Source organism: Boeremia exigua, assembly GCF_020726555.1.
Source record: "Boeremia exigua strain MPI-SDFR-AT-0100 chromosome Unknown C7974scaffold_1, whole genome shotgun sequence".
Lineage (NCBI taxonomy): Eukaryota > Fungi > Ascomycota > Dothideomycetes > Pleosporales > Didymellaceae > Boeremia > Boeremia exigua.
The window spans coordinates 765,947-779,209 of NW_025763518.1; the positions used below are offsets into that span (position 1 = coordinate 765,947).

The following is a 13,263-nucleotide window of genomic DNA, read 5'->3' on the forward strand; positions in this document are numbered from 1 at the left end:
CCACTTTTGGCGTTGGTGTCAGATTCGCTGTGCATTCAGCCCAATGAGCGACCCACCCGGCGGCTATTTAGGGCTTAGGACAGAATCAACATGACTTCTTCAGTCCTCATGACTGTCGCACAAGAGGAAGATGCATTCGTGGCAGTGATGTGTGGACGTTGATTCAGGAAGAACAATCACCTATCAAACAGACCCTCGGCTACGCCCGCGGCCGACTGTCCAGTACGCCTCGTGCCGTTCCGCGACGAGAAAGGCAACCCGATGATCAAGGCTTCGGTTGATCTCTCAACGAGTGGACAGCGTCATCCGGACCATTTTGGGTGTGGTCTGTCGTCCGGGCCGTAGTTGAGGCTTCGGCGCATCCTGCCCGACCCAACCAGTCGGTCCATCAGCCTCTGGTCTACATGCGAGCACCTTCGACGTTATGGCTTCTTCTTTGGATTCTCCGAGGATATCCGCACCCACACTCTGCTCACGAGTGCTCGTCGTTGCGTCGTAACCAAGACAGCAAGTGCGACCGTGCCTCCAACATCAAAAAAGGACGCCTACGAGATACCCGCAGTAAAGGACTTCGGCACTTGCTTTCGTGTTGCAAGAAAGACGAAAATAAGTACTGCCAATGTGTGAAACCGTATAGTACAAGTAGAACGTTTCCAGCCGTTTCAAGGCCAGCCTACTCCTCCTATCCACTCTCGAACCTACAGAGCTCCTTCAAACCTAACCTAACAGCCTCCGTCAAAGCTAAGTATCAACGCTCCGTAGTCCAGTACCTGCACCGCAGCAGACGAACCCACATCCTCACCATAATCCCCACTACCCTCTCCCTCCAGCCCCCACAACAATCCGCACGTATCCCGATCGCCCCACCGCCCACACACCCCTAGCGTCCAGCAAAAAAACCCGCTTCAACATCAAAAAAATCCACTCCAGCGTCCAGATTCCAACCTCCCGCCGCACCCCAAATCCCAAGCACATGAACATGTACATAACCCCCCGCCCCCAGCGGCGGATTATCTAATCACGAGCGCCTCGTTTCCATCCGAGCCCGTCCGCGAGTCTCCTTGGTGTAGTTGGTTATCACGTGGGTCTCATAGTCAACACGCTGTGACTGCTTAGCTCTGCGGCAGATATCCCAAGGCCGCCAGTTCGAGTCTGGCAGGGGACATGTCTTTTTTCCTCCGCTGGGGGGTGTGGGCGGTGTGGGTGGTGTTGAGGGCCTGATGGCGGGGAGTTGGGTGTTGTTTTTTGTGGCTTGGGAGGGTGTCTGCTGGATGGGATGGGGAGGCGCTTTGGGGAGGGGCGAGAGGAGGTAGATGCGGGCATGAAGAGTAGGGTTTTTAGTTAGAGACTAAGGTATCATATTCAATCAGGTTGAGCAGGGCGTCATTACAATGCATAAGAGACGATATTAGAACACTCATCATCATTCTTGCACACATGGTGATATCAATCCAAATCCAAAGTAGGGTATCTTCCTCCCAAAACGCCTCCGTCCTATCGAACAACATGTCGCTTACGGCCTAATGGCCATCTGCACCATCGTCTCCCTCCCTCCATCGACTCTAATCGCCTTCCCTTTGAGAACAAGCCTGTTCTCTTTGTCGCTCTCGCTACTGCTGCTAGTATTCAGCGGGCTCAGATCAAGCCTACGCCTGGCCGAAGAGCTGGAACCGAATGCCGATCGCATGTCGACCGCCGAGTCATGACTGTCCACAATGCCCAAGCCTTGGACAGCGGACTCGAGTTGTCCGATTGCGCTGCAGTCCCTGATAGCCTTCTTCTGCCCTTGCTGCTGTTGTCTGACGAAAGCTCTCTGCTCGTCCGAGCCTGGCAGATAGATGCGCTTTGCACCCAACGTCCTTTTGATATCTTCTAGCAAGACTTCCATGGGACAGATGTATGCGATGTGATTTCTTTGGCACCAGGCGAGGACGTGTCCCACGACGCGGTGTGAGTTATTTTGAATTACCCATGCTCCGGAGTCGCCACCTACGCCAAACCCACCAGCAACGTGCCAGCTGCGGGAGAACGACTTGCGGCGGTAGATGCGCACGGAACTCATCGCTTGTCCGATCATGCCGCCCTGCAGACCGGTGGTACGGCCGAAGCAGTGCACGCTGAGGCCGCCGAGGGAATCAGCGGCCGCGACGCCGTTTGGGTACTCATCTTCGCTGGGGTTGTAATGGCGTCTGTTCAGAGGCTCCTCGAGCTTGCTGGAAATCTCGCGTTGATCTGGCTTCATCGAGCCAAATGCAAAGCGTCGACCGCCCTGGCAGACATTGTAGGGCTGCATTCGATCATCGTTGAGCTTCAGCAGAGCCCAATCAATCTCGTGCAGAACCCCATCTCGTTTCCAGCGACGGATACCGGATGATGCGTGGACGTGGCCAAGCTCATGAGAATCGAGGTGGTCCTCGTCCTTATCCTCCTCGTTCGGGAAGAAGTCTTCATCGACATCGTCAATGGCTGGCTGGGTGACTTTGATATCCTCGCCTTCGCCAGGCTCAATGCCTTCAATATCACCGACAGTAATGCGCGACATCGTCGAATCCGTCATGGCCTCCTGGTCAGACTCGTCATCGGAGTCAAACTCTGAGCCAGAAAAGTTGAAAGACTCGGCTTCATCATCATCTTCACTCCCAGTTTCTTCATCTTCGGAGAGCTCGAGGTCCCACGCAGGTACTGGTGCGTCATCCGAAAGCTCGAGACCGGGCTGAGCGCCCATGCCCATCAACCAAGGATTGCCGTTAGAGGCTGCGCTCGACAAAACCGCATCGTACGGGTAGGGGCTGGCTACCTCTTCGTCATCCTCACTTTCGTCGTCTGATGGCGCATCGAGTAGATGGTGTACACTCATTCCCAATGGCTCATCATCGACCAACACGAGCCCACCATATGAGACCGGAGGTAGATGCTGCTTGCCATTGAAAGCACCAATAGATGCGCCGCACAATGGTCGCTGCTGATGGTAAGGGTTCATGACAGCCATGTCTCCGTTGTAGTTCTCAGTATTCATCATGGATCGATGGGGTGGACGCACACGACCAGAAGATCGACTCATTTTAGATCGTCGAACCTTGCCGCGGCGGACCTTGAGATCGAATACATTGTCGTCGTAGCGGAAGCGACGCGAAAGAATGGCCTTGATCTTGGCAATACTGCTGCATGTAATGAAGATGGTAGGACGGGCCTTCTCCTGAGTCTCGCCAATAGCGACAAGATCAATGCTGACAGTTTCGTCCGAATCTTTTAGAGCTCGCTCAATGAGACGCTCGAGCCTGGGCAACATGGTGTTATGCCATTCGTCAACGATGGTAGTTGTGAACATCACTGGATGCAGTCGCAGCTTTGCGCGAGGCAGTGGCTCAATGTCAGTCTGGATCTGGATGGAAGACGTGATGCACCTATCGTTTTGCGCCACTACACCAGTATTCTGCACCTCGGGTTCGGGCGTTGGGTACCCAAGGGTCGCTTGAGGCCAATGTCGCATTCCATCGGTGAACAGAGCTTCTACAGAGTGGGTCCGCTTCTGCGCTCTTTGTCTCCAGGCTGTTTGGATAATCGTGATCTTCTCCTTGTAGTCGTCAAAGGGTGTGGTAGTCGACGGCTGTGAACGTGAAGCCCGCCAAGCGCGCTGGATAATCGATGCAGCGGTGGTGATTTGTTCTCTGTACAGAGAGGTAACGTCACCTCGATCTTGTGAACTGTGTGGAGTGGCAACCAGAGTTCCGGAGGTCTCGAGTGACCTTTGGTCTTGCTGCTCCCAGTCCATTGATTCCATCGACTCTTCTCTAGGGCTGGTGAAACCCATGGTCTCCGAGATCGATTTGCGAATGGAGTGCTGCGAGCGTTGTGATGGGTTACGCGACAGGGTGTTGGGGTCTGGCGATTTCTTGGTACCAGACTTAGTCAACGACTTTGTCCGTTCAAGTGCCTGGGAGCCCTTCTCAAGTGCCCAGCGCTTCGCACTCCTATAAGAAGGACTAGTCGGTGTCTCTAAAACGTGAGGTTGGCTAACGCTCTTCCGCTTGAGATGTGTTGGTCCTGTCAGTGGCGTAGGCCCTGGTCGTGCATCATGAACGTCAAAGCCCGGCTCAGACTCATCAAGCATGCAACATCTCTGCAGTCTGATTATGAGGCGGTTGTAGAGTTGTGTGAAGTCCTGAAGGCCATCGGGACCATTCTCGACACGGTCAACAGCCCAGAAGCAGTCGCGCACGACCTGCATGTATGCAGTTCCGCACTTTGATGCTAAGCGACGGATGTATACATCTTCAACTCGCTGCTTGAAGTCGGATAGTGTGTATTTTGGCTTCCACAAATCAGCGAGCGGCTGCCACAGACCGATTTCCAGGAGGACCAAGCCAAGACTATACAGGTCAAACTGGGGGCCATGGGGTCTTTCTTTGAGTCCCGTGAACTTGGGATCCTCCGGATGACGGTAAATGTTAAGGGTCGGCATCGTAGTGGTGGGCTCGATGTCGTACTCGGAGAAAAGATCGAAAGAGCAGACAACTGGAGAACGAAGGGTGTACTGCAGCGCCCTTGTGTTTGTCGATTGCCGTCTGTTCTTTCGGAAGACCAAGATGTTGCTGCTATTGAGGTCCTTGTGAACGAAGTTGTCACTGTGGATCTCGTTGAATGTAATCGCAAGAGAGTACGCAAGGCGAAAACGATCCTCGAGGGGAGGCGTAGCACTGTTGGAGTTGTTGAGCGACTTTGACCCTGTTTGAAGTACACTGAGGAGAGTGACAGGTCGCAGCTCGTCTATTGGTTTGTGTGCGTCAGATGCACCGGAATACGTTAATGGCGGAAGTTCGAATACTAGACCGAAACGTGGCTGCCTAAGATCTTCGAAGTATCCCAAGCATTTAAGAGTAGCTAGACGAGGCTTATCGTTCGAAAGCTTGGTAAGTATGGACAGGAGTGTGTCCAGACGATCTGTGGGAGGAGAAACCTCGGTGTAGCGATATGTAGGGTCGAACGTGGCATACTCGACCAAAACAGGCTGCTCGACGAGGCGTGACCCATCGGTCTTCCAGGGGTTTGTCGAACTGTGTCTAGAGCGCAATCGACCTATTACGCGGATGGATGAAGCACCAACACTTTCGTAGGGTGGTGGTTCCTCTTCCGGAAGGACAAGATCTGATGAATGTAACTTTGGTGGGAAGTGTGGACGGGACCCGATATGCAGCGCATGTATGTTCAGCGGAAATGTTGCTGGGTTGACAAGCGTAAGGTCTGAGGCACTGTATTCAGGTTTCAAGAAGACGGGAGCCGAAGTAGAGGGTCTTGGAGGCTCGGGAATAACCTTAACGTCTGGGGCAAGAGTACGCTGGGCGCGTCGACTTCTAGAGAGGTCATAAAGTATGTCGATAGAGGTGGTAAGGTCCTTGATGAGGTCCTCGTAACGTGACCTGTCGGCGGCCGCCCACGCGGACGTATCAGATGCCGGCAGCCTGCTCTTTTCCTCTGACAATGTCTTGCCCGCTGCAGGTGCGGCGCCCGGGTGCATGTGCTCAGCCTCGTCCAGAATCTGTTTGATCGTCCTAAGCACACTGGTCACCGTCTCTGTGAGGCCCGCCTGCTCCACGCTCTCGTCGATGTCGCCGTTCTTTCCCTTGGCGTTGTCGCTCCAGTCGACGCCCCATGTTATTAACCTGTCCTTTTGTATTCGGAGTTTGCGATGAAGGACGTTCGATGGGGCGTCCTGGTTGTCCTGCTCGACGACGGCGTCGCAGTGTGTCTTGGTGTCAGAGTATAGCTGGGTTAGCCGCCGCGGCAGCCTGCTGATTGTTTCCATAGCTGATCTGGGTACCATTAACTTAGATATTGTCGCAGTGGGCTTCTGCAGCGCGACTGCGTTATGTGAGTTGAATATGCGATAACATAGAATAGAGCGATGTAGCGACTGCCTGGGAGGTCGTCGTCATGGCTGGCGTCGTCAATATAGGTTGGGGTGCAGATTGATGGTTGCCTGTTCCCATCGCACCGCCCCAGATTAGGCGCGGCCGATTGGTCAACGCGGGGAAAGCGCGACTGCGGCCGGGCTAAGAATGTGGCTGAGACAGTGCGCCTTCGGATTGTCCACCAGTGCTGCTCACATGTGTCATCTGAAGTTGTTCACCTGACTCTAGGCTGTGATACTTGGTCACAATTCGAGGCAGTCTGAAGGTTGTCGCTGTGGTCTCTGTCTCACCGTCGCTTCATTCACAATGTGCATGTCTTAAGGTGTAGGCAGAAACAAATCGATGAATACTTTTCCAGCCTAGTGTTCGTCCATACAATCAATATCCTACAATGCGAGCACGTTACTTTTCGCGCCAAATGAGTGATGCACCTAGTCAGTCATCCTCAGTCAGATCGCCGTACTCCCACTGACCTCTCCTCTCAGCCTTAGCAACGTCCTGCTTTTGCTTCAGAGCAGCGAGGACATCTGTTGCACTCCTCTCCCAAGCCTTGAGCTTCTTGGGGACCATGGCAAAACCTTCCTCGATGACATCAGCGTTCACACTCTCCTCGCCAGACTTGCTCTCCTTGGGATCGAACAGTGTGACCCACAGAAGGCCATCCTTGTCGACCTGGTCAACGTTGGCGACCAGCGAGCGACCAGCTGTCTCCTGGGAGATGAACTGGACGGCATCACTGAGATACTCGGGGTTGCTTGGCAGTTGAATGAATGCTAACTGCGCGTCGACGGCCTGAGGCTTGAGCTTGGTGTTGGAGAACTCAGCGCCGAGAGGACGCAGGCGGCTCCAAGGAAGAACCTCAGAGTTTCCATAGTCAACATAGACAACCTCCGCCTTCTTCGCTTCGCGATCGTTGCGGCGGACGCGGGCGCGGTACCACGTGTCATCCTCAGTAAACTTGGCCGAGACAAACTCGCCGGTCTTGGGAGGGTTGTCAAGACCCTTGTTGTTCGCAGGGTTCAGGTGGAACTTGCTGAATGCATTCATTAATGATGTGAGTGCTGAGGTTCCAGAACCAACTTGTTGGATCTTAAGCTTGCCGTCTTCCGCGACATGGGTGACCATGACATCACGGTAGTCCTTCTGTCTCGAAGCCGCTGGTTCATCTCCGTTCGATGTCTGCACAGCGGCAGCAGTGGTATCGGCGTACTCATCTTCTTGCGAAGGATCGTAGTTCTCCCAGAGGTTCTTTCGTGCATCCTTGGCCTTCTGCTCGGCGGCGAAGAGCTCATTTGCGTTCCCTGATTTCTCGGCTGAGTAGGCGTGTACAGACGCAAGACCCTCCTCAACGAGAGTTTTCGCAAAACTTTCACGGTTGATGTAGAGCGTTCCAATAAAGCCACCGACTTTGTCGCAGTCTTCAACATCGATCTCAACATCGCGCTGCTGGCAGCGCTTACTGGCAAACTCGTGTGCTTCCTTGCCGTAAGGCTCGCCCTTGTCTTGGTCATTCCTGGCGGATCTAGGTGCGCGGATACCAGAGAGGACGAGTGTGATCTTGGCGTTCTCGCGAGGAATCAGGACCGTGAAACGAGACGCAGACTTGACAAAGTCAACAACGGCTGGCACGCGACGCTGTCTAGAAAGCAGAGTGAGCTGGCGCTTGGCCTTCTCGAGCGATTCAGAGTAGTCAACATATTGCTTTGTGGAGGGTGCCTTGGGAGACCAGAGACCCTTCTGCTCCTCCTGCGCGGTTGCCTCGGCAAGCAGAAGATCGTCGTAGATGGGGCTCCTGTCGGTATCGTCCTGGCGGTGGCGGATGACCGTGGCCATACCGCTCTCGACAAGGAGGAGACCGATGTTCTTACCCTGCAAAGAAACCGTAGCCATCTCGCGTTCGTCGTAGCCCTCGCTACCCGGGCGCTTGCCATCGATATGGAATCTGACGTGCTTGCCGATCAACTTCTTACGCAGAAACTCCTTGGCCTCAGCTACCCAGGGTGACTGCTTGGGGTCGGTCGGCTTGGGCTGGCGAACGCTGCTGAGGTTAATGCGCTTCTCAGCACCAGCCTTGTTTCGGATGAACAGAGTATCTGCGCTCTGTACCCTACTAACAACCGCCTCAAGCTCACCAGGAGCGTTGGCCTTGGGAGCGACATGTCCCTGGTAAAGACCTTGTCTCCTGTCTCTAGCAAACTTCTCCGCCTGTCTCAAGGTAGCCATCTGTGCTCCAAGAAGTGTGGTGTGGTGGTCGGAGCACTTTGCGAGTCCAGCTTTGAGGACGTGAGGCGCGATGCTACCCTGAGAAGGGTGTTTGACGTCCGCAATGATCTGGCCGTTCGGTGTCAGTCCGAGGACGCTGGTTGCGACATTGCGTTGAAGCAGCCTGGTCTCGACGAAAAGCTGTGCATCGTCGCCGAAGGGCTCTGCAGCCTGTACTTCTTGGGTTGAAGGGTTCGTGCGCTGAGTCGATGGTGCTCGGATGCCGGCGAGGAGAATCATGGTCTGGACGTGCTCGGTGGGCGAGAGGACGAATCGGACAATGAGACGGTCGCCAGACAGGACCTTTTCAACGATCGCTGTTTAAGTCAGACCTGCTGGTCACAATCTTGTGTCATGCACTTACTATCAAGCTCCTTGCCCTTGTTCTCTTCGATGAACTGTTGGGGGTTGCTAAGCTCATTGATCGAGTTGATCCTACCACCCGTCTCGGCCCAGAGACCCTTTGAGTCTGCCCTAGCTCGCGCCTCCAGAACCTGGAGCTTCTCTAGAATTTGTGCATCCTCCTCTGATTCGCCCTTGCGACCGGCGTCGTCTCGCAGCTTTAACCAACCCTCCGCAACAGCTTGTTCGGGAAGTACTGTGCGGTCCGGCAGAGCAACGAGACCATATTCGCGGTTGGCGCCTGTGGGGACCTTGTAGAGAACCTGGAAGCGTACGACCTTGCCAACTAGCAGACGGCGGAGGTAATCGCGTGACTCGAAGGCGAATTGTTCATCGCCCTCTCGCTTCAATCGCGGTGCGGCAACGAAGGCTAAGCTGAGGATGCGTTCTTGCCGAGGGTTGCTGATGTTGTGAAGAACAACGGTGTCGCCGGAAAGAACGCTTTTAACCTTCGCTTCGAAGTGGGAGGCAGCCATAGTGGGGATGGTTCTTGACACTGCAGATGCGGATGTTAGCTACCGTGGTCATAAGAGCTTTATGAGGGCCGCGACTAACACAATGCAACTCACCTTGTCAAACCAGTGGAGGACCTATGAGAAATCGAAAGGACAGACTGCAATTGATACCAAACCTCAATTACAGAAGGACAGAGTTGTGATGTTGCTGAAGGGAAACGTGGAAACGTGGTGCTAAGCTAAGTGGTGCCGTCCTAGCTCCAGGGACCGATTGTGGAGTCTAGGCGAAGCTCGCAGATCCCACGCACGTCTTGCGGCTTGCCATTGGAGCACCATCTAGGACGATCTCAATCTAAGCTTCAAAAGTATATGGCGCAAGACTGTAGGGAAGGGAGACATGAGTGTCAGTTGGTGTATTACTACTAGCTAATACTCTCCCCGTTTATAACAGCAACTTGGGTATACGCTATACAGCCAGTTGCAAGACTGAGGCTGCCGCTCCGCGAGACTATAGATACATCGCAAGGTACTTGTCCGCCTCATCGGGCTCCATCTATCCAAAAGGGATCTCTATCCCTCACACTATATCTTACATGGTTGCACAACAAGACAACGGTTCCCTTGAACTTTTGTCACAACTCAAAGAAACGAACCACAAAGGGAATGCGACTAACAAAGTAAATGTAAGACAGTAAAGAACAAACAAACCAAAAACGCCATCATTATGCATGAATCATTAGATGTTGCTGAACAATATGCTCTAAGCAACATAAGCAGGTGGCGCCTCTAACTCCTCCTCAGAAGCCCAGATGCCTCCGGTGGGACGTTTAGAGCCTCGAGCAAGAGGCGACCGGTCTCGGGTAGGGTGCCCGCGGTCCTTTTCTTGTTGAACCTTCCTCGCAATCTCTTGTGCCATTTTCGTCATCCACGCTTGCTCCAAAATGCCACCGGAGCTCTCGGCCTCATTGGGTGGTGATGCAAGCGCAATTTTGTCGAACGACAACGAGCGAAGTAGCGGTGATGTAGATTGCTGAGCTTGGCGGATTTGACTGTGTGAGAGCGGAGGTCTTTTTGAAGATGGCCGGGCCTTGATAGTCTCGTCATTATAGATATCATGCTGCTTCGTCTTTGATCTCGAAATCCTTGGCGGTTCTGAGAGGAACGGAGCAGCAGGCAACAACGTGTCGGTGGACCCTGTGGTATCGACGAGCGTGCTTGGTTCACCATAGTCAAGGACGCCATGCGGCCCTTCTTGTTGCAATCCGGGTTGTACTGGGCTAAGTGGTGGTGTAACAACTTCTCCAGTCTCCCTGTCGCCATGCACGATGCTCGAAGTCTCCGAGACGTAGGTGCTTGCCATCTCGCTTTGTCCATCTGCTGAGGTGTCATCTACGTTGGGCTCGGTCGTCTTCTTACGAAGGTCCACAACGCGCTTCTTGCGCTTTCGCATGCCACCTGTGCGTGATCGTCCCGCGCCCAGTGTCAGACCTGACATCGAATAGGTGGTAGAAGATACAGTTGGGCGCGAGTCGAGCGTTTCGTGCGTGTCGTGGGTATCCTGGCTTCCAGACGCGACAGATGAAGCCCCTGACCTCAAGGTGCCAAAGGTGGACTGGATTCTCGATAGGCTGCCTCTTGTGAGTGCTGGTGTTGCGGTGCCAGACGCATCACGATCTGGCCCAGCCCAAGCACGGAATACAGCATCTCGAATGCCTGGTGTGAAGAGCGATAGGGTGCGTTGTGATTCGGAAAGGGCGGCTAAGCGAAGGATATTCTTCTGCGAGAATGATGCGTGAATCTCACCCGCAGGTTCGAGCGCGATTTCGGAGATCTGCGACTCGTCGAGGGGATTACCGAATGCATCGACTGCGTCTTGTGGGGGTGTCGCGAACGGGTCCACTGCGGCGACGTCATCCTTGGGGCCCTCTAGCCTCTCCTCCTCCATTTCTCGAAATTCTGGCGAGCACAAGCGCAACGATAACCGGTGAATGATAGCAGGCAAGTCCTCCATGAACAGTACTCGCAACTGTCCCTCGATTTCCTTCTGTAAATAGTCGCGGACGAATGGTATCGAATCGAACGTGGAAGAGACCTTCAGAGACTCCAGGGGGTCGTTCCTGAACACCAATGTCAAGCCCTTCTGTTTCGAGAACACCAAGATGACGAAACCTGATAACCGAAAATTCGATAAAGTAATGGATAACGGTATTGTCAGACCAGATGCTGCTGCCAGAGGTTGTGGCGATGCGAAGTCTGGTTTCGTTGATAGGTGTGTCCGGAGCGGATTGACCTGGACTTTCGTCTTCAGTGTCAGGAACGCATCGCCGGTATATGCCATTTTGAAGATGCCCCTAAACCGATCTTCTGCCAGGTCGCCAATCTCTAAAATCTCCAATTCTGGTGGTGTTGACCCAAGGTTGAGTTCGGTCACGATGATGTCGTCAACGATGATAGGCGGCTTCGGCGATTTGTTCAGCGCCGTTGTGAGCATGTCTCGCGCGCGCGAAGTGTCGGCCAGCAGCGGCGACCAGTTGAAGTTGAACGCCATTGCTGATGTTTGCGCTCAGTTATGGAGAAGCGTTGAGGCTCCTAGCGGTAGAGGTACCGATGCGTGGGTGGATGGGTGGCAGCTGGGGTGTCGCGTGCATGCCTTTGATCTTGGTCGCCGCGTGAACGGATTCTGGGCACACGGCAAGCTGGGGCTGTGTATGGGTGGAAAATTGCGTCACCCGGGCGAAGGATAGTAAGCGACGTGCTGCGGTGATGCTCGCCGGCTGTGCAGGTGATGGTGGAGTGAGCTGTGAGGGTACAGCAGGAATTTCTCGGATATGGGGAAGGCTCGGGAGCCTTAGGGATGCTATGAGCTCAGCGCGCAGGGAACCAACTTTTGCGCAATAACCGTGCGCTCTCGCTAACGCAGGGCTGAGCTGCGAACGGTAGCAGGGCTTGTATGGAACACAACAGAAGGTTGATAGTAAATACTAGTGATAGGTGGTGAAAGGCCAACGAAAATAAGGAAGTCCGTTTGGTTGTTTATCAAATATTTGGGGGGGCAGGCACGACCTATTGAAGCTGTCTCGCACCAAGTTGAGCAAGCATCCTAGGTAATTTCATATGACGCGTACCGATACCTCCGTGCACATCCTTGTCAAACATCTGCCTCCGTCCTCACGAGCCACAGAACGCTTCCAGAAGTCCGCCAGTTCAACCGGCAACCCCAGTATCGTAGGTACATCAGTGCAAAGGCAGCCAATCGAAGAAAAGGGGTCGTGGATCTATCGATAATGAGTCACTTGGGCCAACAGGTTGCCTGTCGATAACGCGGGGAAGTATTGTGGTCGCGTTGTTTTGAATCCATGTTACCTATATGTTTGCGCGATTCTTGTTGTGATAATTGAAGCACATATAGCCTTGCATTCAATCCTATCGAACTCAGGGTGCTCACTTGTCATCCTTGAGCAATTTCTCGACAGCCTCGACTTTGTCTTTGAAACCTTGCTTCTTGTCCGTTCGAGTACCAATCCTAATGTCGCTTTGGATCCGCACGACTCCATTTTCATGTAGTAGAGCATGACACTGTCCGATGACCCGCATACAGTCGTCCCATGAGCCCTCTGGGCATTTGTCAGTCTCTCGATAACTACGTTCGATGTAGATACATACGAAGGGTAGTTCCTGCTGAATGCATGGAGTAGGTCAGTCCACTCCTCTTCAGAATCCGCTGCACCTCCGCAACTTCCTTCGACACGCTTGCCGTCGGCGTGCCCAGCGGAATCAAGCAAAAGTCTGCCGTGCAGGACAAGGGCGTACTGATGTTTAGAATGTCGCTGCTCGCCATGTTTGGTTGGTTGATGTTTCTCCAAAGCTTAAGCTTGAACAGAGATGGGGAGGGGCACTTCGGATGCCCCACTCATCTCTTCAAACCTCACCGCAGAAGTCTAGAACATTGCGCAGCATTGTTGCCAACAGTGTCGGGTTTTACGAATAAACCAACAGTGGTGAATATTGGAAAAGTCACATGTGGCTCGTCACGTAACAATGGCTGATCTTATATTGATCATGCTAGACTTCGACCAGCTGATCGGCGACGAATTTGCACTTCCAAGGTGGGGTAGGTATGTCCGGATTTTTGGCGGATGCTGAGCATGATCCGCCTGTGGAATGAATCATGAGACCCAATGAAGGATGCTGGACCTACCAGACGTTACGGAAAATATATATTGTATACTTTTCTT

At 53.5% G+C, this 13,263-nt stretch overlaps 5 protein-coding genes and 1 non-coding gene across 6 annotated transcripts; 2 read left to right on the forward strand and 4 right to left on the reverse strand.

Annotated features, from left to right (window-relative positions):
* The first annotated feature begins 220 nt into the window (after nucleotides 1–220).
* Nucleotides 221–981, forward strand: C7974DRAFT_4705 (uncharacterized protein). Its single transcript, XM_046146467.1, has one exon. The coding sequence runs from the start codon at nucleotides 405–407 to the stop codon at nucleotides 882–884; it is 480 nt and encodes a 159-aa protein (XP_046002501.1). The 5' UTR covers nucleotides 221–404; the 3' UTR covers nucleotides 885–981.
* A 74-nt stretch (nucleotides 982–1,055) lies between these two features.
* Nucleotides 1,056–1,165, forward strand: C7974DRAFT_t1. Its single transcript has one exon. It is a non-coding gene; the product is annotated as a tRNA-Met (tRNA).
* A 253-nt stretch (nucleotides 1,166–1,418) lies between these two features.
* Nucleotides 1,419–6,007, reverse strand: C7974DRAFT_4693 (uncharacterized protein). Its single transcript, XM_046146425.1, has one exon. It carries the CDS (start codon nucleotides 5,819–5,821, stop codon nucleotides 1,514–1,516), a length of 4,308 nt encoding a protein of 1,435 aa, XP_046002502.1. The 5' UTR covers nucleotides 5,822–6,007; the 3' UTR covers nucleotides 1,419–1,513.
* A 144-nt stretch (nucleotides 6,008–6,151) lies between these two features.
* On the reverse strand, nucleotides 6,152–9,293 carry C7974DRAFT_382140 (uncharacterized protein). The gene is made up of 3 exons (XM_046140650.1): nucleotides 9,143–9,293; nucleotides 8,536–9,069; nucleotides 6,152–8,488 (listed from the first exon to the last, which is right to left on the reverse strand). Exons 2-3 carry the CDS (start codon nucleotides 9,047–9,049, stop codon nucleotides 6,345–6,347), a joined length of 2,658 nt encoding a protein of 885 aa, XP_046002503.1. The 5' UTR covers nucleotides 9,050–9,069; nucleotides 9,143–9,293; the 3' UTR covers nucleotides 6,152–6,344.
* A 133-nt stretch (nucleotides 9,294–9,426) lies between these two features.
* C7974DRAFT_382142 (uncharacterized protein) lies at nucleotides 9,427–12,042 on the reverse strand. The gene has a single exon (XM_046140651.1). It carries the CDS (start codon nucleotides 11,574–11,576, stop codon nucleotides 9,789–9,791), a length of 1,788 nt encoding a protein of 595 aa, XP_046002504.1. The 5' UTR covers nucleotides 11,577–12,042; the 3' UTR covers nucleotides 9,427–9,788.
* C7974DRAFT_382144 (YkoF-like protein) lies at nucleotides 12,043–13,238 on the reverse strand. The gene is made up of 2 exons (XM_046140652.1): nucleotides 12,692–13,238; nucleotides 12,043–12,642 (listed from the first exon to the last, which is right to left on the reverse strand). Exons 1-2 carry the CDS (start codon nucleotides 12,864–12,866, stop codon nucleotides 12,470–12,472), a joined length of 348 nt encoding a protein of 115 aa, XP_046002505.1. The 5' UTR covers nucleotides 12,867–13,238; the 3' UTR covers nucleotides 12,043–12,469.
* Nucleotides 13,239–13,263: the final 25 nt, after the last annotated feature.

Coding starts and splice junctions, on each gene's coding strand:
- C7974DRAFT_4705 (XM_046146467.1), top strand. CDS start 405: ATGCGAGCACCTTCGACGTTATGGCTTCTTCTTTGGATTCTCCGAGGA.
- C7974DRAFT_4693 (XM_046146425.1), bottom strand. CDS start 5,821: ATGGTACCCAGATCAGCTATGGAAACAATCAGCAGGCTGCCGCGGCGG.
- C7974DRAFT_382140 (XM_046140650.1), bottom strand. CDS start 9,049: ATGGCTGCCTCCCACTTCGAAGCGAAGGTTAAAAGCGTTCTTTCCGGC. Junction 8,489..8,535: donor CAAGGGCAAGGAGCTTGATA/GTAAGTGCATGA, acceptor TGACTTAAACAG/CGATCGTTGAAAAGGTCCTG.
- C7974DRAFT_382142 (XM_046140651.1), bottom strand. CDS start 11,576: ATGGCGTTCAACTTCAACTGGTCGCCGCTGCTGGCCGACACTTCGCGC.
- C7974DRAFT_382144 (XM_046140652.1), bottom strand. CDS start 12,866: ATGGCGAGCAGCGACATTCTAAACATCAGTACGCCCTTGTCCTGCACG. Junction 12,643..12,691: donor TTCAGCAGGAACTACCCTTC/GTATGTATCTAC, acceptor ACAAATGCCCAG/AGGGCTCATGGGACGACTGT.